This window comes from Peromyscus californicus, unplaced genomic scaffold (assembly GCF_007827085.1).
Source record: "Peromyscus californicus insignis strain IS unplaced genomic scaffold, ASM782708v3 Scaffold_6__1_contigs__length_162567912, whole genome shotgun sequence".
In the NCBI taxonomy this organism is placed as follows: Eukaryota; Metazoa; Chordata; class Mammalia; order Rodentia; family Cricetidae; genus Peromyscus; species Peromyscus californicus.
The window spans coordinates 135,379,000-135,401,804 of NW_026294584.1; the positions used below are offsets into that span (position 1 = coordinate 135,379,000).

Consider the following 22,805-nt stretch of genomic DNA (forward strand, 5'->3'; position numbering starts at 1 on the left):
TTTTGTTTTTGTATCTCAAAGGTTTTTATTCACTTAACCAATCTCTTTTCTAGTATTAATACTATTTTAACTGGCTGTCTTTTTTTTGTCTTTGTGTGTGTGTGTCTGTCTGTCTGTCTTCATTTTTAAACTAATTAAGAGTAAATGAAGTTGAAAATTACTACCTCGGTTGGAGTAGGCACATTTTAAGTGCTTTATGGTCATATGTGATTAGGAGCTATTTGATTTACCAGCACAAACAAAATTTTGTTTGTTTGTTTGTTTGTTTTTTGAAGACAGGGTTTCTCTGTTTAGTCCTTGCTGTCCTGGAACTCACTTTGTAGACCAGGCTGACCTCAACTCAGAGATCCACCTGCCTCTGCCTACTGAGTGCTGGGGTTAAAGACATGCACCGCCACCACCTGGCTACAAAATATATTTTTTAAAATACTGCTTTTTAAAAGATTTCTTTTATTCTGTTTATGTGTATGTATATGAATCTGTGAATGTGTGAGTGAGTGTGTGTGCACACGCGTACACCACAAGAGTACAGGTGCCTGTGGAGGTCAGAAGAGGGACTTAGGTCCCCTGGAACTAGAGTTACAGAAAGTTGTGCGCTGCCCTATGTAGATGCTGGGAACTGAACCTGGGTATTCTTGTAGGAGCAGCAAGTACTCTCAACTGCTGAGCAATCTCTATAGTCTCCTGCCCCAAACATTCTTATCATTGCAGTAAATCCTGTAGGGAACAGGGATCTGACATCTAAAGTTTTCTGACTTAAGAGAATTAGGAAGTATAGCTATTTTGTAAATAGCTTGATTAATTAAATAGAGTTTCTATCGCTGTAATAAAATACCATGACCCAAAGCAACTTGGGGAGGAAAGGATTTATTTCATGTTACAGCTTGTAGTCAGTCATTCAGGGAAGTCGGGGCAGAAATCTAGAGGCAGGAATTTATTCAGAGGTCGTAGAGGAGTACTCCTTACTGGCTTACTCTCCATGGCTTACTCAGCCTGCTTTCTTACCACCAGCTTAGGGGTGGTACCACCCATGGTGAGCTGCACCCTCCTACCTTAGTCATCAATCAAGAAAATGTACCACAGGCTTGCCCACTGGTCAGTCTGGTGGGGTAATTTTCCCAATTTAGAGTCCCTCTTCCAAAAATGACTCTAGCTTGTGTTAGGTTTATGTAAAACCTAGCCAGCACTATTTCCTAATAGTTTATAACTATTTAGTATTCAAAATGAACTTACTGGCTTACTCTCCATGGCTTACTCAGCCTGTTTTCTTACCATCAGCCTAGGGGTGGTATTTTTTTTCTGTTCGAAAGGTACTTTTACTAGATCCTATTCATGTACTTTGGATTATTTTCCCAGTGGCAGTGAGTGTGTATCTTATTTGTCCATATAGTCTTGCCTTTTTTCCTGTTATTAATAGTAGCATATATTTATGGGATGGTTGCTAGGATTCTGGTCATATAACCTATGGCCAGGAATATGACAGGGTTAATTATAATTTAGTGGATTTGAATGGAAGACCCTGACTTCATTGGTACCATGTTCTACCTAGCTAAACAGTTATTTCTTTTGCTAGGGGCGAGCCAAAGACATGGTATGGTGTACCATCTCATGCTGCAGAACAACTGGAGGAGGTGATGAGGGAGCTGGCCCCTGAGTTATTTGAATCACAGCCTGATCTCCTACATCAGTTAGTAACCATCATGAACCCAAATGTGCTCATGGAGCATGGTGTGCCTGTGAGTCTTTTTGTGTCTTCTTTCAGCATTTTCAAAGATTTTCTAGCTTTTGATTAGATATAATCACAGGGTGTTTTTGTTTTGATTTGGGCAGGGGGTTTGTAACTATGTAAAAGGCCCTGTAGTATAGACGAATTAGAATTTATACCTTGAATAGAACTTTAATCTGATTAAGAAGGGATGCTTTAAAGTATGAATCATATATTATGTCTTACAGCTACCTATTTGAATAGGCTGTTTTTTAATAAAAACTGTTTATTCTTTTTAAGCTTCTGTTGTTGTTGGGTTTTGTTTGTTTGTTTGTTTTTAGATAGAATGTTACTTGGTAGCTCTCTCTGTGTGGCCTGGACTTACTGTATAGACTAGGCTGGACTCTGACACATCTACCTGCTTCTGCCTCCCAAGTGCTGGCATTAAAAATGTACACCACCATGCCCAACTCTTTGTGACTTTGAGAAGTTCTAAAAAATATCTTGTATAGTCATTTTCATTCAATTTAAAATACAGTTGTGTTTTCATTAAGACATTCAGTTTTCACACACATAGACACACACACACACACACGTTTCTCTGTGTCACACACATATATATTTAAATGTGTATTGTGTATATTTTCCAAATGTTTGGGATTTCAACATTTTTTTAAAGGTTTACTTCATGTATATGAATGTTTTGCCTGCAAGTATGTATGTGCACCATGTACATGGCAGGTGCCTGAGGAAGTTAGAAGAGGGCTTTGGATGGATCACTTGGAACTGCAGATGAGGATGGTTGTGAATCACCATGTGGGTGGTGGAAACTGACTTGGGTCCTCTGCAAGAGCAGTAAGTGCTCTTAATGGATGAGCCATCTCTCCAGCCCTTGGGAATTTTTTTAAGGTTTATTTTATTTTATGTGTATGAGTGTTTTGTTTCATGTATGTATGTGCCCTATGTGCATTCCTGGTGCCTTTAGAGGCCAGAAGAGGACACTGGAATAGGCATTACAGCTTGTTGTCAGCTGCCAACAGGTGGTGCAAACTGAAAGAGCAGTAACTGCTCTTAACTGCTGAGCCATCTCTCCAGCCCCCTTTTAAAACTTTTTTTTTTTTTTTTTTTTGGATTTTTCGAGACAGGGTTTCTCTGTGTAGCTTTGCGCCTTTCCTGGAACTTGCTTTGTAGACCAGGCTGGCCTCGAACTCACAGAGATCCACCTGGCTCTGCCTCCCGAGTGCTGGGTTGTTGTTGTTTTTAATTGCATTTTCTTTTGTGCTTTTTGTGCTTTTGTTTGTGAGCCTATCCTTTAACAGCTGAGCCATCTTTCATGCCTTGTTGTACCATGGTGCATGTGTAGTAGTTTGGAGAACAGCTATAGGAGTCCGTTCTCTAATTATACCATGTGAGTCCTGGAGAATTCAGGTCATCAGTAGTGGTAGCAAGGGCCTATACCTATTGAACTATCTCATGACTCCCAGATCTCATGTTCTGTGTTCTCCCTACTTAACTAGACTAATCAAGTTCTTTAAAGTGTTAGCTGTTCTAGTTTCATTCTGTTGCTGTAATTAAAAAAAACTGATCAAAACAACTTAAGGAAAGGGTTTATATCAACTTAAAATTCCAGATCATACAAAGTTCATCATTGAGAGAAATCAAGGCAGGAAGTTGAAGAGAACCCTGCACTGCTGTTACAACACAGCATTACCTCTGGCCAAAGAAATCAAAGCTAAAAAATACTGCAGAAACCATGGAAGATACCTCTTGTTGGCTAAGATAGGCTGATGCTTTGCTATCTTTTTTATATAGCCCAGGACCATCTTCCCAGGGAACGGTACCATCACATGGTGGGAGCTGAGTAGTGCACTGGCCAGCCTACATTAATCAAGACAGTCCTCTTCCATAGGCCAGTCTATTCTAGGACATTCTTCAGTTGACACACTCCTCAGGTGACAGTGTTGTGACAAGTTGACAGTTAAAGCTAACTAGGAAAGGATTCTTTTTTTTTTTTTAAAGCTGGGCATGGTACTGCATGCCAGTCAGGGAGTCCATGCCCAAGAGATTTCAGGTTTTATATTTCATTTTGTTTTGTTTAACTTATGTATTTATATGGAAGATAATAATTGGACAGTGGTGGCTGCACAACTTTAATCCCAGCACTCTGGAGGCAGAGGCAGGCAGATCTCTGAGTTCGAGGCCAACCTGGTCTACAGAACAAGTTTCAGGATAGACTTCAAAAGCTGCATAGAGAAACCCTGTCTCGAAAAACAAAAAAGAAACCCTGTGTGTGTATGGGGGAGATAATGACAAATTGTACTGTGGAATCTCCTTTTAACTCAGATTTGTTTTTTTCTTTTTTTGTTTGTTTGTTTGTGACTGAGTTTTGCTTTGTTTTGAGACCTAGTCTTGGGTAACAGCTGGCCTGGAATTTGCTATATAAGCTTGCTACATACAGTTTGCGGTTCATTATAACTTTTCTTTTTCTTTCTTTATTTTTTGAGCTGCTGAGGCTGGAACTCAGGGCCTTGTACACATTATACAATTGTTCTTCCACTGAGCTGCATTCCCTCAGAACTTACTTATTTTGTCCAGGTTTGGCACTGAACTTGTGGTCCTCCTGTTTCTGCCTCCCAGGTTCTGAGTTTATGCTACCACATTTATTTCATATACTTGTAATGCAAAGGTAAATAAAATAATTTATGTTACTGTTGTCTTCAAAAGGTGTACTTAGACTAGGACTTAGCCTATTAAAGTTAAACCTACTTAAAACAATTATTGCCACTGTCTTGAAATAGGTTTCATATTTTTACATACTAATTCTGTCTGAATTAAAAAACTGACATGTATCACTTGGTTACACTGTCAGAAGATATTTTTGAAAGTCCTAATTAAGCTAGTATTAAATTGGGGTTGGTGGCACACTCCTTTAATCCCAGCAATTGGAGGCATAGGCAGGTGGATCTCTGAGTTCCAGGCCAGCCTGGTCTGCAGATAGAGTCCCAGTACAGCCAGGTCTGTAATACAGAGAAAATTTGTCTTGAAAAACCTAAATAAATAAATAAAATAAAAAAGAAACTGGTATTCAAATTAATTAAACAATACTCATAGTATTATCACAAAACAAAGTAACATTTTGAGAAAACTGATTGGGGGATAGATATCTCATGACATTAATTGATAGATTTAGTTTCTAAAAATTATATGATGATTATAGGAAATTTAATTACTTATTTCTGTTTATAACAAAAAAATGATTTTCTTAGTTTTTAAAGAAAAAAAATAATTTTAAACAAGATCTTATTTGGCCCAAGTTTGTAGCAATGAATGATGTGGATTCTGTCTTCTTCCTGTTTCTACCTCCCAAGAGCTAGGATTATAGACATTCACCATTAAGTATAGAAATTTTAACTTAGAAAGAGAGTACCATTTTCTGTTTGAGAATTTCTTTTGGCTGCTAATTCTTGTTATATATTGTAATGTTAATCAGAATTTTAAGAAAACAGTTCTAGCTTTTTGTTTCGTTTTGTTTTTTCAGACAAGGTTTCTTGGTGTAGCCCTGGCTGTCCTGGAACTAGCTCTGTAGACCAGGCTGGCCTTGAGCTCACAAAGATCCACCTGCTTCTGCTTCCCGAGTGCTGGGATTAAAGGTGTACGCCACCACTGCCCAGCAGTTCTAGCTATTTCTTAAATCCTGTTATTATTTCTGATATGTAGAAGTTAAGCGCTGTTATTTCCAGTTTTAGAAGATAGTTTTAAAATTATCTGAGTGCAGCCGGGCGGTGGTGGCGCACGCCTTTAATCCCAGCACTCGGGAGGCAGAGCCAGGTGGATCTCTGTGAGTTCGAGGCCAGCCTGGTCTACAGAGCGAGATCCAGGACAGGCTCCAAAACTACACAGAGAAACCCTGTCTCGAAAAACAAAAAAAACAAAAGAACAAAAAAAATTATCTGAGTGGACCTGTCTTTCTTTTTTTTTTTTTTTTTTTCTTTTCTTTTAATCCCTGTTCCTAATTTGCATTTAGGTGTACAGGACTAATCAGTGTGCTGGAGAGTTCGTTGTGACGTTTCCTCGTGCCTATCACTCTGGATTTAACCAGGGATACAACTTTGCTGAAGCTGTGAACTTCTGTACTGCTGACTGGGTCTGTTCTATAGCACGTGGCTGTTGTACGTCTACTAACACCCCTATAAAATGCAGTATTTTACTTAGCTGGGTTTTGGTTGGGTCCATGAGAGTATTTCAGGGTTTATTGGAATAGCTATTGGAATTTAGCAATTTCATTGCATTGTTTATTCATTATTTTCCGTGGTATGTTTGCATTTAAACGGGCAGTTATTTGTTTATTCTTTTCCTGAGGGGAATACATGCTACCTCTATCTTCATTTTCTCTGAGCATTTTTGAATCTTAAAATGTATGAATGATAATGCAACAATTGCTATGTCAAAACGCAATTAGTTATGGCTGCGTCATGACTGAGAAAAGACTGCCAAAGATTGAATACTTAATATATACTGGCTTTATTTTTCTTCCCCAGTGATGCTGAGTTCTTTGACCTTTTAACATTTTTGGTTGGGGAACCCTTTAGTAACACTGATCTTACATTTTTCTGTGGGTAACTTAATCTGTTACTACATTTCATAATCATACAGAGAAAATATAGTAATACAGTGGGTAGTATTTTGTGTTTTGATGTGTAGCTTTGCTGAGTTGCCTACCCTGCCCTTGAACTTCTGGGCTCTGTGAGTTGTCTTGTTTTGGTTCAGTATTTAAAACTCCTTTCTTATTTGGCTATGGAATCATATAATACAGCGTAATTAAGATTCAGTTAAGGGTTTTCTTTGGCCTGAGCTCTTTTAAAAATAGCTAATAATATGATTTACACAATGCTGGATAGATACAAGATAGGATGCAGGATGATTCAGGTAAGAGTTGAAGATGATTTCAATGTCTTTAACATACTCACTAATATGGACTTCATTTATTTATCTATCTATTATTTATTTATTTGAGGCAAGGTCTTACTATGTAGTCCTAACTAGCCTGGAACCCCCTATATAGACTAGGTTGGCTTCAAACTCGGATCCACCTGCCTCTTCCTCCTGAGTGCTGACATTAAAGGTGCGCACCACCATACCTAGCTAATATTTGATCTTGAGGAACTTTTAATTTTAGTGGTCCTAAGATTTTTGGATTTTGTTGAGTTTTTTTGTTTTGTTTTGTTTTACATTTGGTATATGTGCCACAGCATGCATGTGGAAGTCAGAAGACATCTTGCAGGAGTTGGTTATACTTCTACCATGTGGGTCCCAAGGATTGAATTCAGGTCATCAAGCTTGGCAGCAAAGTGCCTTGTCCTGCTGAATCATTTCATCAGCCCAAGGGCCTAAGTCTTTTTTCACCTTGTGTGTCAAGACACTAATAGATTGACTTACTAACCTTGAACAAGTTAAATGTTAGAGTTGAGAGTTGTTGGTACTTTTAAGATGAAGGTTATGATACAAATGAAAACTTAACAACAGTTTTGTCTCTAGGGCTATAGGGCTAACTGTTTTATAAGTTGCAGTAAGTATCAGTTTTGGCTTTCTCACATGTTATAATAATTAAGGACTGCAGAAACCCTAGTTTGGTGGTTCTACTTGCTTTTGTCATGTAGCTATGTGAGAAATGCTTAAAGAATAAATGTTTAGGATAAAATGTGAGCCAGGCCTGGTGGCTCATGTCTGTCATCCTAGCACTTGGTAGGTTGAGGCAAGAGGTTTGCCATGAGTTTGAGGTCAGGCTGGACTACGGTGTCAGAAACCCTGAAGGTGTACAGGGTAAGTTACAAAAGAGCTGTATGCCATTACTAGACAACTGGTTGCTATCTACAAGTTCAAATACATTTTCTTGGATTGTTTAATGGGTGCAACTACACTTTGATTCAGGTAATTCTCTCATACACTCTGTGAGCCTGATTCCTTTCTGCCTTTCTCAAAATGGAAGAGAATTCTAAAAGACTCTTAACGGTTCATTTTCTTATTTTCCTCCATTGTGTTACAGTTTTCAAATTTAAATAAGATAGCTTTTGCCACCATAATGTTTTCACTGAGTATAGGAAATATGAAATGAGAGAGTGTGTGTAGTTTGTCATAATTTGGTTTACAAACTAGCTGTAGAAATTTTCAGATTCCATCTTAAGGAGACTTTGTGTTTGAGTTTGTTTTATTGGTGATGCCGTTCTAACCCAGGCCTGTGCTTGCTAAGGGCATGCTGTACTCCAACTACATGTGTGTATCTGTTGATTTGTGAAAAGTGGTCATTTATAGTCACTTATTTTATTTTACTGTTAGAGAAAATAAAGTATATTCTCTAGTGATTTTACAGTTTTAGAGTCTATTTATGTAAGGCTGCTTGTTACTAAAAGAATTTCCTGTTTATTACTTTTAAAAAATGACAAATCAGTCTATGTATATTGTATAAGTAATAACCCTTCTTTCTTTTTCATTTTTTGCCCTTTCTGATAATACTTTTCTTTTTGTTCTATGGAATCTTAAAGTTTGAATACTTCCACTTAATACTTTATGACCTGAACTTTAATTTTTTTTTTTTTTTACAATATATTTTCTTTTTTGCTTAAGGGTAGCACTGTGTTAGACTCGGTTAAGAGTTTGCTGCCTCATATAACAAGGCACTTCATTTCTTTATTTCATTTTTTTTTTTTTTAATGGAGTCTTATGTGCCCCAGGCTGGCCTCAAATGAGCAAAGGATGGCCTTGAACTCCTGATCTTTCTACTTCCCAAATGATGGAATTATAACTTTATGCCACCCTGTCCTGCTCTTTCGTTTCTTTTTAGTTTTGTTTTGTTTTTCTCAAGACAAGGTCTCACTATGTAAACCAGGCTGGCCTTGAACTCACAGAGATTCGCCTGCCTCTGCCTCCCCAGTGCTGGGATTAAAGACATGTGTCCAGTAGGCCTAGCCTTCTTCAGTTTCTTGGTATATACAATGGTATATACAAAAATCTGCAGCTCAGGGCAGAAACTTAGCATCTCAGCTTATGGACATCATCTGGGGAAAGACCTGTGAAATTTTGGCTGGGTTACAGAGAATTACTATTTATGTTATGTTTTATGTTTAGATAGGATTTACTTTATATTCTTTCTAATAAAAGTGTATACCTGAAGGTAATAGAGGTTCTGTGCTAGATATATCATAAGTAATTTAATTTGGAAATCTGTTGTTTTTAGTTGCCCATTGGACGTCAGTGTGTAAATCACTATCGACGGCTAAGGCGCCATTGTGTCTTTTCACATGAGGAACTCATTTTCAAGATGGCAGCTGATCCAGAATGCTTAGATGTTGGGCTGGCTGCCATGGTTTGCAAAGAGTTGACTCTCATGACTGAAGAAGAAACACGATTAAGGGAATCAGTTGTACAAATGGTAAGTATGCTGAGTACATTTCTTTCCTCTTTTAAATAGCTGTTTTGTTTTATTTTTTGTTCTTATAAATTTTATATATATATGAACTGTATTTCTATCATTCCCTGCTCCTCGTACCATCCCACACACACACACACCCCTTAAATTCATGACCTCTTTTTCTTTAATTATTATTGGTACATATATATGAGTTAATGTATGAGTACAACCTGCTGAGTTCATTTGTTTGGTTTGGTTTGGTTTTTTGAGACAGGGTTTTTCTGTGTAGCTTTATGGAGCCTGTCCAGGAACTCACTTTGTAGACCAGGCTGGCCTCGAACTCACATAGATCCAACTGCCTCTGCCTCCTGAGTACTGGGATTAAAGGCATGCTCCACCACTGCCTGGCTTGAGTTCGTTTTCTTTTGCTTTTACGTATATGTTTTTAGGGGCTGACTATGTAGTATTTAGATAACCAATTAGAGGACTCATTGCTGGGAAGACTGATTCTCTCCCTGAGCTGTCATTAATTGCCTGTAGCTCTTAATGGGGGATGGAGGGACGGGGCTTGTGAGATTTCCCCATGCACATTGGCATGTCAGCTGGTGGTGTCATTATTCAGGTCTTGTTTATAGGCTACCATTTTGTTGAAATTCCATGAGTGCAACTTCCCTGTCGTATATAGAAGGTACATCTCCTAGCAGACACTCTGATCATCTGTCTTTCCTTGCCCCCCCCTTCCACAATGTTTCCTGAGCTTTGGGTGAAGGGTTTATATTGTAGATGAGTCATTTGGGTCTGGGCAACCCACAGTCAGTTGTTGTCTCCATTTTGGCTAGTTAGGGCTTTTTGTAATGGTCTCTGCCTGCTGCAAAAAGAAACTTCTTTGATGAGGGATGGAAGCTACACTTAAGCAGTGATTATAAAGCTAAGTATTTAGGATGCAGCTAGAAATTATCCTAGTTTAGTAAAGTAGTAGATTCTTCTCTGATCATTGGCGCGGTTTACAGTAGCGGGTGTGAATTCCTCCTGTTGAGTGGGCCTTAAATCCAGTTAGGCAACTGTTAGTTACTGCCACAGTACAAGTGCCACCATTGAACCTTGGGTGCCATCTTGCTTATATTGGTCATTATGTTGTTGTGCTTTGTAAGTGTCACAGCTGGGTAGGACTATTGACTGCATTTCTCCTTTGGCAGCCTGCATAGTTCCTTCTGGTATTCTGAGAGCTAGGCCTCAGGGAGGAGGCTTTTGGGTGAGATTGAACTTGATTCCTCTGAATCCTGTTTCCAAAGTGTATGCTATCTTCAGCAATAGGGACTTAACTTCAACTTCTGAGAGGCAACCAAGGATGATGTTGGCCTTTATTCTTTTGGGAGTCGCTTAAACTCACTTGACCAGTAACTTGAAAGGAGATTTCTTTTTCATGTCTAGTAATGGTTTTTTTTTTTGTTAGATACTCTGTGGCACTTAAGGGGAACATTATCAAGTGTCATATAACTTTATTTAAACTGTGTGTGTGTGTGTGTGTGTGTGTGTCTTATTGGGGTGGGTGTGTGTGTGTGTGTGTGTGTGTGTGTGTGTGTGTGTGTCTTATTGGGGTGTGTGTCTACATATACTTATGTATATTTTTATAATTTTAGATAAATAGTATGATTCTCTGTAGCTTTTACAAATATCCTTAGTGTTATTTATCCCTCTTTGTTCCTTCTCCCTCAGTATTGTCCCCCTTTCCCCTATGTTTTCTATTTCCTCCTTCATAGCACCTGGGTACTACTATTCTCTCTAGAATTATGCCCACACCACCACCACCCACGGCGATCCTCTTTTTCTTTCCTGGTTTCTCCAGGTGGTTATATACTTACATCTGAAGATTCAGAGCTAGGAGCCACAATTAAGAGAGAACTTGCAGTGTTTGTCTTTCTGGGTCTAGGTTTCCTCACTCAGTATAATGTTTTCTAGTTCTTTCCATTTACCTGCAGCCTTCATGATTTCATTTTTCTTACAGCTGAATAGTATTCCATTATCTATATGAAAATCATTTTCATTATCCATTTATCAGTTGAAGGACATTTAGGTTGTTGCCATTCCCTAGCTATTATGGATAGAGCAGCAATGAACATGGCTGAATAAATATCTATGAAAAAGAATGTCAAGTCCTTTGGGCATGTGCCAAGTAGTGGTATAACTGGGTCATAAGGAAGATTTATTTTCAGCTTTTTGAGAATTTTCCAACTGATTTCCAGATTGGCTGAACTGTTCACAGTCCCACCAGCAGTGAGTTGAGGGTTCTCCTTTCCCGCATCTTTGTATTTGTTGTCAGTTGTTTTGTTTGTTTGTTTGTTCCTGATGTGTAGGAGTGTTTTGCCTATGCACCAAATTCGTGCCAGGTACCCACAGAGGCCAAAAGAGGTTATCAGGTGTCATGAAGCTAGAGTTAAATACACTTGTGAGCCACCATGTATGTGATAGGAACTGAACCTAGGTCCTCTGCAAGAACAGTAAGTGCTCTTGATCACTGAGCCATCTCTCCAGCCCCCATTTTCTTACTTTTTGAGACAGATTCTTACTGTAGCTCAGACTGGCCTAGAACTGACTATGAAGCCAGGAGTGGCCTTGAAGCTGTGGCAATCCTGACAATACTCTTGCCTTGGCCTTTCAAGTGCTCAGATTAGAGATGTGAGCCTTTTGGCTCTGGTACTGTGGAATCTTTTTCTTATTTGATACATAAATGTATGTGACTGTAAGCATCTGTGTTCCATGGTGCATGTGGAAGTCAGAGGACAACTCTCAGAAATTGGTTCTCTTCTGCTGCCTTGTGAAATCCAGACATTGAATTCAAGGAAATTAGGCCTTCATGCAAGCAAGTCTGCCCACTGAGCCACCTAATTCCCCGCTCCCCAATCAATTACTTTAAACAAGGAAAATAAATCCTGGATTGTTGGTGTTGCTGGTATTGTTTTCATGCAAGTTGTGTGATTGTAGACTGTCAGATTGGACTACTCTGTCTTCTCCCTTATCTCCTTACATGCTAGTTGTTTTCAGGGTTTGTTTAACTTTTGACCTTTTCTTAATCTTTTGTGCTGTTTCTATTGATACAATTTTATATCTTTTTTTTTTTTTAAAGATAGGGTCTCACTATGTAGTCCTGGCTACTCTGAAACCCACAGAGATCTGACTGCTTCTGTCTTCTGAGTGCTGGGATTAAAGGAATGTGCCACCATGCCTAATTTTTAATTCCTTTTAAGATACTGCTTTATGTTTCAGTTGAGACCTGATCTGATGATATAAATTATATCCCAGGGTGTCGTGATGTCAGAAGAAGAAGTTTTTGAACTTGTTCCTGATGATGAGCGACAGTGTTCAGCATGCAGAACCACGTGTTTTCTCTCAGCTCTCACCTGCTCCTGTAATCCGGAGCGACTTGTATGTCTGTACCATCCAACAGATTTGTGCTCCTGCCCCATGCAGAACAAATGTCTTAGGTATTTAAAAGTTATTGCACATTATCTTCTGGTTAGTTGGTTTGTTTTGTTTTGTTTGAGACAGGGTTTCTCTGTGTAGCCCCGGCTGTCCTGGATCTCACTCTAGGCCAGGCTGGCCTTGAACTCACAGAGATCCACCTACCTCTGCCTCCTGAGTGCTGAGATTAAAGGTGTGTGCCACTACCTGGCAAGAAAACCACATTTTAATGTTATTCTTTGCTTTCTTTCCTGTTCCTAAACAAATAACTCTTCCTTGATTATTTACTTCCCAAATGAGGGACTAGGCTTTTGAAATTAGCCCTTAACCAGCCTAACTGTAATAAGTTTTGTGGCCAGTTAATGCCGTGTGTTTCTTGCCTCTCTCTGCATTGAAACTGAGTTTCTTTGATTTTTCTCATTTCAGATTGTTTTATTTGGAAGGTTTTACTTGTTTTTGTTTTTTTCTTTTTGTAGGTACCGCTACCCACTAGAAGACCTCCCTTCTCTACTTTATGGTGTAAAAGTGAGGGCACAGTCCTATGACACGTGGGTCAGTCGTGTTACAGAAGCATTATCAGCTAGCTTCAGCCATAAGAAAGGTTAAGTTTCCTCCTTTGTTATGAAAAATTGTCACTTAAAAGAAACCTTTAATTGAATGTTTTTGTTCTCCATTAACTAATGGAAGTCCTAGCTTATAATGTCATAGTTGAATATACACTTAGTTTTCTCTCATCCATGTACTAAGCAGACCTGATAAACTTACCTTCTGTGATAAGATAGCATGGTCATTTGCTATGGCTGTAAATATGCCTAGTTTTACGATAGTCTCTCCTGATCTGGAAATGTGCTTCATTGCCCTGTCTACCCTCAGTTTCATAACCTTTCTTTCCTTGGTGGCATGGCTAAGGTTACATGACCATGCCACCATACCCAGTGAGAATCCCTTTTTAAATGAAAAGGCTGACATAAAATGGTACAGATAAATTGTAATAGGTATGGCCGGGCGGTGGTGGTGCACGCCTTTAATCCCAGCACTCGGGAGGCAGAGGCAGGTGGATCTCTGTGAGTTCGAGGCCAGCCTGGTCTACAGAGCGAGATGCAGGAAAGGCGCAAAGCTACACAGAGAAACCTGTCTCGAAAAACCAAAAAAAAAAAAAAAAAAAATGTAATAGGTATGTATTTTAGGGAGTCAAATTTAGTTCAGTGACACTGAAAGCCTTTGATTTTCGAGATAAAGAAGAGGGTAGGTAGAGAGAGAGGGAGGGAATAGGGATGAAGGAGAGAGATCAAACATACTTTATGTCAGTGAAGTCATCTATTTAGAATAATCATCTGGTCAGAAGCTTTTACATTGGAGACTGTCAAAGTTTCATCGTTTCTACTAGTATGTTAGTGACTCTTGAGTAAGCTTTGTGACTATTGTAGAATGGCTTTTTGTGTCTATCATCGTATTTATCTTTACAGATTTGATTGAATTGAGAGTAATGCTGGAAGATGCTGAGGATAGGAAATACCCAGAGAATGATCTCTTTCGAAAGCTCAGGGATGCAGTAAAAGAAGCTGAGACTTGTGGTTCTGTGGCTCAGCTGCTTCTGAGCAAAAAGCAAAAACACAGGTAAACCTAAGAAGAGTCTAGTTCTCCCCTGGACTCCTGTTCTTCCAGTTTTAATTGGCCCTTGAGGCCTTGTGTTATTTTCACCTCATGGCCATGTCTCTTCAATCCCTGGTAACTTCCCATCCTTCCTCACTACCCACTCTCTTTCTCCATGTTCATAAATTGTAAAAAGCTCTTTAAGTTTAAGTGAATTGTAAACTACACCAAGAAAACAGCAAGTTGACCTTCTAGTTTCAATGCTGAAAATAACACTGAAGTTTATGTAGTTAGTGTCTTTGGGACAAAGACTTAGCTGTATATTTAACTTTATCTGAAGTAATTAAGAACATAGACACATAGGCTCAAGCTCACGGAGATCTACCTACCTGTGTCTCATGAGTGCTGGGATTAAAGGTGTGTACCACAACACAACATCCAGCAAATTAAGGTCTTGTAACAACATGAGATCTGAATAAAATATTTTGAGTTCAAGTGATTAGCTTTATTTTCTACCTTTTATTAGAACTGATTTACTTTTTAAGGAGAAGTTATATTTCTAATTTTACATTTTTTACCTTCAACAAACTCTTATTCCATTCATTCTGCAACACTCTTTGACCTGCAGTTCTTCATGCAGTCGGTATATTCTTGTTTAGGGTTCCCATTTGCTCTTCATTCAGCTTGGAGTTTTCTTCCTGCCACATCTAGGTGACTTGTTCACTTCTTTCTCCTTCCAGCCTTCCTTTCTTTAATAAACATTTTCTGTGGTATTATTTTGTAGTTGTTTAATATATTCCTCTATGTGGCTTTTTCTATAGTACTTTTCATTGGATTTTAAGTTTTAACATTTGATTTTTTGTTTTTGGGTTTTGTTTTTTTAAATCTAATGACATTTTCTAGGGACATTTTCTAGTGGACATTAACTTGTTTTTAGGACATTGACTTCTTTGGAGAGTCTGATAAAAGCTTGAGGACCCTTTTTGAAAAAAATGTATATGTAAAAGATTTTGGGGGACTGAAGAGATGGCTTAGTGGTTAAGACTGTTCTTCCAAAGGACCCAAGTTCAATTCCTAGTACCCACATGGTTCCAGTTCTAAGAGACCTAGTTCCTTCTTCTGTCTTCTTGAGCACTGCACTCATGTGGTACACAGACATACATGCAAGCAAATCATCCATACACATAAAATAAAAGTATCTTTAAAACAAAAAAGAATTTAAGATAGATCCAGGAGGTTCATTAAGCTAAGGCAGCTAAAAACCCCGTGTTCCCAGTGTGAGCCTCTTACGACACAAGGATTTCATTTTCTCAGTGAGCTCAATGTTCCACCATCCTAATTTATTTAATGTTTCTAACATATAGCAGTATAGACTAGAAGGGCTGTCACTTGGCCAGTTGTACTTTTTGATAATTATCTGCAGGAGAATTATTCAGCACTAGAATTCTAAGATTTCTAAGGGTTGAATTTTAAAGAGAGCAGGAGCCCCATTTGATAACAAAATGACCATATTTTTCTGTGTCTCAATATTATTTCATATCAGGCAGAGCTCAGATAGTGGGAAGACTCGGACCAAACTGACAGTAGAAGAATTGAAGGCCTTTGTCCAGCAGCTTTTTAGTCTTCCGTGTGTCATCAGCCAAACTCGACAAGTAAAGGTGAAACGTTTAATTCTTTTTTTTTTTTTAATAATGGTTTTTGTTTCTGAGCTTCTGTTCCGACTTAGTAGAATTGTATGTATAGACTAGTGTTTGGTCCTATGATTTCCTTTTTCTCATATATATGCTATCTAAGTAAGGTATCTTTAGCAGGCGGTCTCTTGACTTTTTTTTTAAGTTTTGCCTGCATGTATGCCTGTGCACTGTGTGTGCATTACTTATGGAGACCAGGAAAGGGCATCCAATTCCCTGGAGCTGCAGTTACAGTTGGTGGTTATCCACCATGTGGGTGCTAGGAGTCAAACTTGGGTCCTCTGAAAGAGCAGCCCCTGCTAGTGCTCATAACCACTGAACCATCATCTCTCCGGCCCCTTGACTTTATTCTTAGTTTTTATCTTGAACTATGAGCAGCTTAGAATTATTCTTATCTATACTAATTTTTGGTCAGAGCCCCCATCTAACACAAATTATTTTAAGTGTCATGTTAATAAAAAGAATCTCAGAGTGTAGTGATAAGTAACTAATAATACATGAGCTTTAAATCAGGGCTCTGACATTTCCAGGACTATTATTAGTTAATGATCATATAAAAATCTCAAAGGTGTATGTCATTTTCTTCTAAAGGTACATATGACACCACAATTTGATTCTCTTTTCTTTTTTTCCTCTTTATTTTTTTTTAAACCACCTTAGCTTGACTACTAGTAAGTGTTGGAATATATCAGGAAGTATACCCCTTTCTTTAGGTGTACCCTCTCCTGATACCTTCTTATTTATCTCGTTTCAATAAATATCACTTATGTCGTGCTGGATTGTATGTAGTTCATTCCAGATATAGTCAAGTTGACAATCATGAATAGCCATCACAGAGAGTCAGAAGTTCAAGGTCACCCTGGGTTACATGGAGACCTGATTCAAAAAAAGGGGGTGGGGGGGCATTAATATTTGCCAGGCTTGAACCTTTTCCACCACATTCTCCTCCCAGTTCTTAATCTTTCCTTTCCCTCCTCTTTTCTCCCTCCCTCCCTTCCTCCCTCCCTCCCACCCTCCTCTCTCCCTCCTTCCCTCCCTTCCTTCCTTCCTTTTATAGTGTGCATGAACTTACATATTCACATTCATATGTGGGCACACATTTGTACAGGTGCACGAGGTGGTGTCTCGTTCCACTTTATTTGCTGAGGCAGGGTTTCTTTCTTAACCTGGAGCTCTCCTCTTCAGCTAGTCCAGCTAGCCAGCTTGCCCTGGGGATTCCCCTTCTGTAGCTCCCAAGTGCTGTATTAAGCCCACTACCATTCCTGCGCACCTAATGTGAGTCTTCAATATTTATATAGAAAGCACTTTTATCTCCTGAGACATCTCCCTGGGCCTTTGTTTTAGTTTTGATTCTATATATACAGTTTATATACGGTTACTACTGCTAACTAATATGCCTTTTCTCGCCTTTGCTCGTTCTCTGTTGGGTTGCCCTATTTTACATTTAGAATATCTAACTAATTGAAATATTCTTTCTTTATTACTATCTACATATTAAAATGTATGGGGTCTAGCAAGATGACTCAGTAGGTGAAAGTGCTTGCCATCAAGTCTGCTGACTTCAGTTCCGTCCCTGAGACCCATGTACTCCAGGGTGGGAACCACCTTCCACAAGTTGTCTTCTGACCTCCATGTACACATATCATGACACATTCCCCTCCTCCCCTTCCCCAAGAGAAAAGGGGAGGAACAAGGGATATAAGCTGGTTCTTTGATTGCAAAATGTGGTAATATTTTGTTTGTGCTCTAACAAATAAGGCTTGCCTGGAGATCAGAGTATGCAACTAGCCACTAGTTAGCCATAGAAGCCAGGCAGTGGTGGCACACACCTTTAATCCCAGCACTGGGGAGGTGGAGACAGGGAGGATATGGCTGTACAGAGAGAAGAATATAAGGCAGGAGGAGACAGGAGTTCACCCTTTTCGGCTGAGGAGTTGGCGAGGTGAGAGGAGGCCGTGGCTTGCTCCTTTGTCTCTCTATCTTTGAGCATTTACCCCAATACCTGACTCCGGGTTTTTATTATTAAGACCAAGTAGGATTCGTGCTACACTAAGACTTCAAAGAAATCACCTTGCTCTATACTATGTGTACAACAGTGCCTGTGTCTAAGTTAGTCGGCATTTAATATCTATTGAATGAAGCAGTTATATTTCCTTTGTCATAAAAAGACACGTTTTATTGATTCAGCCATATTTTAATTGTATAGATGGGAGCTAGAGAGGTGGCTTAACAGTAAAGAGCACTGGTTCCTCTTCCAGAGGACTCAGGTTTGGATCCCAGCACCCACATGGTGGCTTACAACCATCCTTACCTCCATTTCCGAGAGATCTGATGCCCTTTGAGGGCACCAGGCACCCACACACACATGTGGTGCACATACATACATGTAGGCAGAACAGTCATACACATAAATAATAAATCTTAAAAGGGAATATAGAAAGAAATTAGTTACCAGGTAACATACTTGTCTGAATATTTGCTGCTAATAGGATGAGATTATAAGAGGGCCTAGAATTGAAAGTTTGCCTGAGCTATTTTTAGCGCTTGCTCTTTTATGTTTTTGGTAGTAGTGTTAAGGATTGGGGTCAAACCCAAGGCCTTGCACACACTAGGCAGGTTCTCTGTAATTAACTAGCTGTAGCTTCAAACAAAATAAACCATCTGTTTGTTTGTTTGTTTATTCATTCATTCATTCATTTATTTATTTTTACCTTTTCAGAATCTGCTGGATGATGTAGAAGAATTTCATGAACGTGCCCAGGAGGCCATGATGGATGAAACCCCAGATTCTTCTAAACTCCAAACGTTGATAGACATGGGCTCTAGTCTCTATGTAGAACTACCTGAATTGCCTCGGCTGAAGCAAGAGCTACAGCAGGCTCGGTGGCTGGATGAAGTAAGACTAACCCTGTCAGATCCACAGCAAGTCACTTTGGATGTCATGAAGAAACTGATTGACTCTGGGGTAGGGTTGGCACCTCACCATGCTGTAGAAAAAGCGATGGCTGAACTGCAGGAGCTCCTCACAGTCTCTGAACGATGGGAAGAGAAGGCTAAGGTCTGCCTACAGGCAAGGTGAAAACATTTTGGTGACACTTACCTCTTTAATAACTTAAGTCAAGGGATAGAGAGATGTCTCGGTACTTAAGAGCACTGGTTGCTTCTCCAGAGGACCCAAGTTCAAGTCACAGCACACAGCAGCACACAACTGTCTATAACCAGTTCTACAGGATCGTATATCCTCTTCTGGCCTCCTTCACTCCAGGCACACACATGGTGCATAGACACATATGCAGGAGACAACACCCATACACTAAAAATAAATTAAAAAGTAGAATGAAAAACAAATGGGGCTACATGTAGAGTTTCACATATATCCAGACTGTTGTATAGTGGATTTTGTTAGGTAACTGCAAATGATAGGAAATAGTATTGTTTCAAGTCCATGTTGTTGATACAGTTAGGAAATAAGAATTACAAAATGCTCATTGAGGGAGTAGAATGCTGGCTCAGCAGTTAAGAGCACTGGCTACTCTACCAGAGGATTCCTGGTTTGATTCTTAGCACCCACATGGTAGCTGAGTAGTGTGTGTAACTCCGGTTCCAGAGGATCAAAACACAGACATGTGCACAGACAAAACACCCTTGGAAGCATTTGATTGGAAACACTTAGGTGACTTCATACAGTTTTGTTTATTTAAAAGGGCCTCTATATAGTCTGGATATTTTGCTTTGTAAATGATATATGCAGGCTGGGTGGTGGTGGTGGTGGTGGTGGTGGTGGTGGTGGTGGTGGTGGTGGTGGTGGTGGTGGTGGTGGTGGTGGTGATGGTGGTGGTGGTGGTGCACACCTTTAATCCCAGCACTCAGGAGGCAGAGCCAGGCGGATCTCTGTGAGTTCAATGCCAGAGAAACCCTGTCTCAAAAAAAAAAGTATATGTAGGCAAAATGTTATACACATAAAGCACTAAAAAAAAAAATCTTTAAAAAAAAAAAAGTTAATGCTGTGCAGAATACACACCAAAATTTATTTGTAACTTCTAATATCCAAAATATTCAAATAACTACATGTCTTCTGATTTGTGACAGTTCATGGAGGTGGGAACATTTTACATGGGGAAGGGAAATGACTTTGGAATAGGAAACTGTTTGGTCCTCTTCATTCTAACCAGTGCAGTGTTTGTGGAATACCTGCTACCTGTCACACACTATTTCTATGTTCTGTGAGGACAGTAGTGAACAAGACCCAGAAGGTCCCAACTCCTATAGAGCTAACGTTTTAGTGAGGAGAGAAGAGTGGATAGATGAATTTCAGACATTTAATGCCTTGAAGAAAATAAAAGGTGGTGGTGTCCTTGGTAGAAATAGTGGGAAGTGTAATATTTTCTGACTCTGTTGGAATGAGCTTTCTCAACCATATCTTAGTACATTTGATCTCTTAGCATTGACTACTAAGTCTTTCATTTCCTTCTCTTTGCCTCCTAAATAGTAGCTTCCTCAGAGTTGTTATGGCCTTTTCTTTTTACTCTGTACGTTTTCCTTGGAAATTTCTTGGCTTTGTTTACCATCTTTGTATATATTTATATAGCATAACTTTTACTCTTTTTTCCTTAAACATTTATCTATCTATCTATCTATCTATCTATCTATCTATCTATCTATCTATCTATCTATCTATCTATCTATTTTAAGATGGGATCTCACTGTGTAGCTCTGGCTGTTCTGGAACTTGATATATAGACCAGGCTGGCCTTGAACTCAGATCTACCTGCCTTTTCCTCCCAAGTGCTGGCATTAAAGACATACATCACCACACCATCCCAACTCCTAAAATTTTAGTCTCTAACATAAATTTCTTTAGTAAATGCCTTATGCTTTTTAGCTAATCTCATTGGGTTTTCCCACAGATTTCTCCCTATTTCTAAATTAACTCATTTCCATCCCTGCTTCCTTGGTTTCTTTCTTCTATAAGTTATACCAACTTTCACATTTTGCAGCAAGTCCTTTGTTACTCATTTAGCCTTGACCTCTCTTACTTTCTCACCCGCAAACTCAGCATGTTGGTTTTTCCTCAGTGGCTCTGACTCATACTCATATTTGTTTTCTAGGGATTGTTTGATGAAATCAATTGATCTTTACAGTGCTGGAGATTGAACGTAGTGTCTTGTGTATACTAGACAAGCCTTCTAGTGCTGAGCTATATCCCCAGCCCACAAGATTGTTCTGTCTTCATTCAAAAGATGTAGAACTTTAAAAGGTTCACAGTTACCTTTCTTAGTCCTTTAAAACTCACTGTTTTGTTGTGTTATTATTTTTTTTAAGATTTATTTATTATGTATAGTGTTCTGCCTGCATGTGCCCCTGTGGGCCAGAAGAGGGCACCAGATCTCATTACAGGTGGTTGTGAGCCACTATGTGGTTGCTGGGACTTGAACCCAGGTCCACTGGAAGAGCAGCCAGTGCTCTTAACCCTTGAGCCATGTCTTCAGCTCCTAAAACTCACTGTTTTAAAGAGTAGTTTTGCTCAGGCTGCTTGTGGGATTATTTCCTGTTCTCTCAAGCTGCTGTCACAGCTCATCTGTCTGTGGTCTAACCTTACCCTTTCTTATCCATTCTACACTGACACTGCTGTTATTCTAAGTATAAGTGTCACTATTTTATTCCCCTGCTTAGGACCCTAGACTAGTTTCCATTGCCCACAACATGAAGCTGATTTCTAAGGCCATTTGTCATCTAACTCTTTGCTTAATTTTTGTCTAGTCTCATCTTTTGTCATTATTCTTGCATATTCCAAAGACAGTGATTCACACCCCTCCACCCCAACCCCATGTTCCTCAAACATACTGTGCTTTCTCTTCATACCTTTGTGTATTTACTTTGTTCCCTCTTCCTGTAGCAACTGTGATAGACTTCTACCACCTACTCTGTCTTTGACCCTACCATTGTTCACTAACTTATTTTTAGGAAGGATGCAAACAGTTAAATATCATTTCTGAGAAACTTTCTTTCATCTGTCAAGTTAATGTAGTACTCTTTCCGTGTCTGGATGTGGTGGCTCACCCCAGGACTTGAGAAGTAGAAGCCAAAGGAGAAAGAATTCAAGGCCAGCCTAAGCTACATGACAACCAGTCTCAAAAAACAAAACAAAACTCAAAACAAAATCCTCCTTCCAAGTTTGAAAAGATTTATGAGGCCAGAAAACAGCCACTCCGGCTTATTAGTTGTCTGCAGTACCTGGAATGTTTCCTGACAATTCGACAATTGCAGTCTTTGTAAGCTTCCCATTGCTTACAAATTGGACCTGTGGGATTCAGAATTCTTTGTGTTTACTGCCCAGCCTCTTCTATTTTATACATCACTCATACTCCAGCTTTTCTCTGCACCCATCACACTATCTCCCATCTCTGGCTGAAACTGCCAACTTAAAAACAAAATTTGTCCATACTTTTTTCCTCACTCTTTCATTAGATAATGTACTTGTTTAGGTCCTTGGTCAGAAGCACTTTCAATTCTCTAGGCAGAACTATTTACTACTTCCCATGTCTATGAGTCTAAAGTAATTTGTTCCTAGTTTCCAGTTCCAATATAATTCTTGGATTTTGATTGATGATATTGAGGTCTTTGTTCATCAGTGAATAATTAGATATTAATGAATATAGTTGAAGGAAAGTATATGGTTAACATGAATGGGTTTCTGTTCTATTACTCCCTATGTTGGCAGCCCATCTCTGATCATTGCAGGTATTTTAGAGAGGTAGAGTGGGAGGTAGTCTAGGACTAAGCAGTAGAAGGAACCTAGAGCCAAGACTCAATTTAAATCCCATCAGGTGTGTCATGAACTATATTATTTAAGAGGAATAACTCCTTAGTTTTCTTGTCTGTAAAATAGAAATAAAGATGGTAGCTGCTTTGTTTGCTTATGGGAGTGTGGTAAGAATTAAATAAGTTCATG

General features: G+C 39.1%; 1 protein-coding gene across 1 annotated transcript in view; it reads left to right on the plus strand.

Moving 5' to 3' along the window:
• The window catches only part of Kdm5a (lysine demethylase 5A), an 85,367-nt gene that overhangs the window by 33,174 nt on the left and 29,388 nt on the right, over positions 1-22,805 (plus strand). The window contains exons 12-19 of the mRNA XM_052719055.1: positions 1,574-1,736; positions 5,730-5,849; positions 8,937-9,131; positions 12,411-12,592; positions 13,046-13,170; positions 14,036-14,186; positions 15,706-15,820; positions 18,573-18,928. Of these exons, the coding sequence (XP_052575015.1) occupies positions 1,574-1,736; positions 5,730-5,849; positions 8,937-9,131; positions 12,411-12,592; positions 13,046-13,170; positions 14,036-14,186; positions 15,706-15,820; positions 18,573-18,928 (1,407 nt within the window). The remainder of the gene's footprint in view (positions 1-1,573; positions 1,737-5,729; positions 5,850-8,936; positions 9,132-12,410; positions 12,593-13,045; positions 13,171-14,035; positions 14,187-15,705; positions 15,821-18,572; positions 18,929-22,805) is intronic.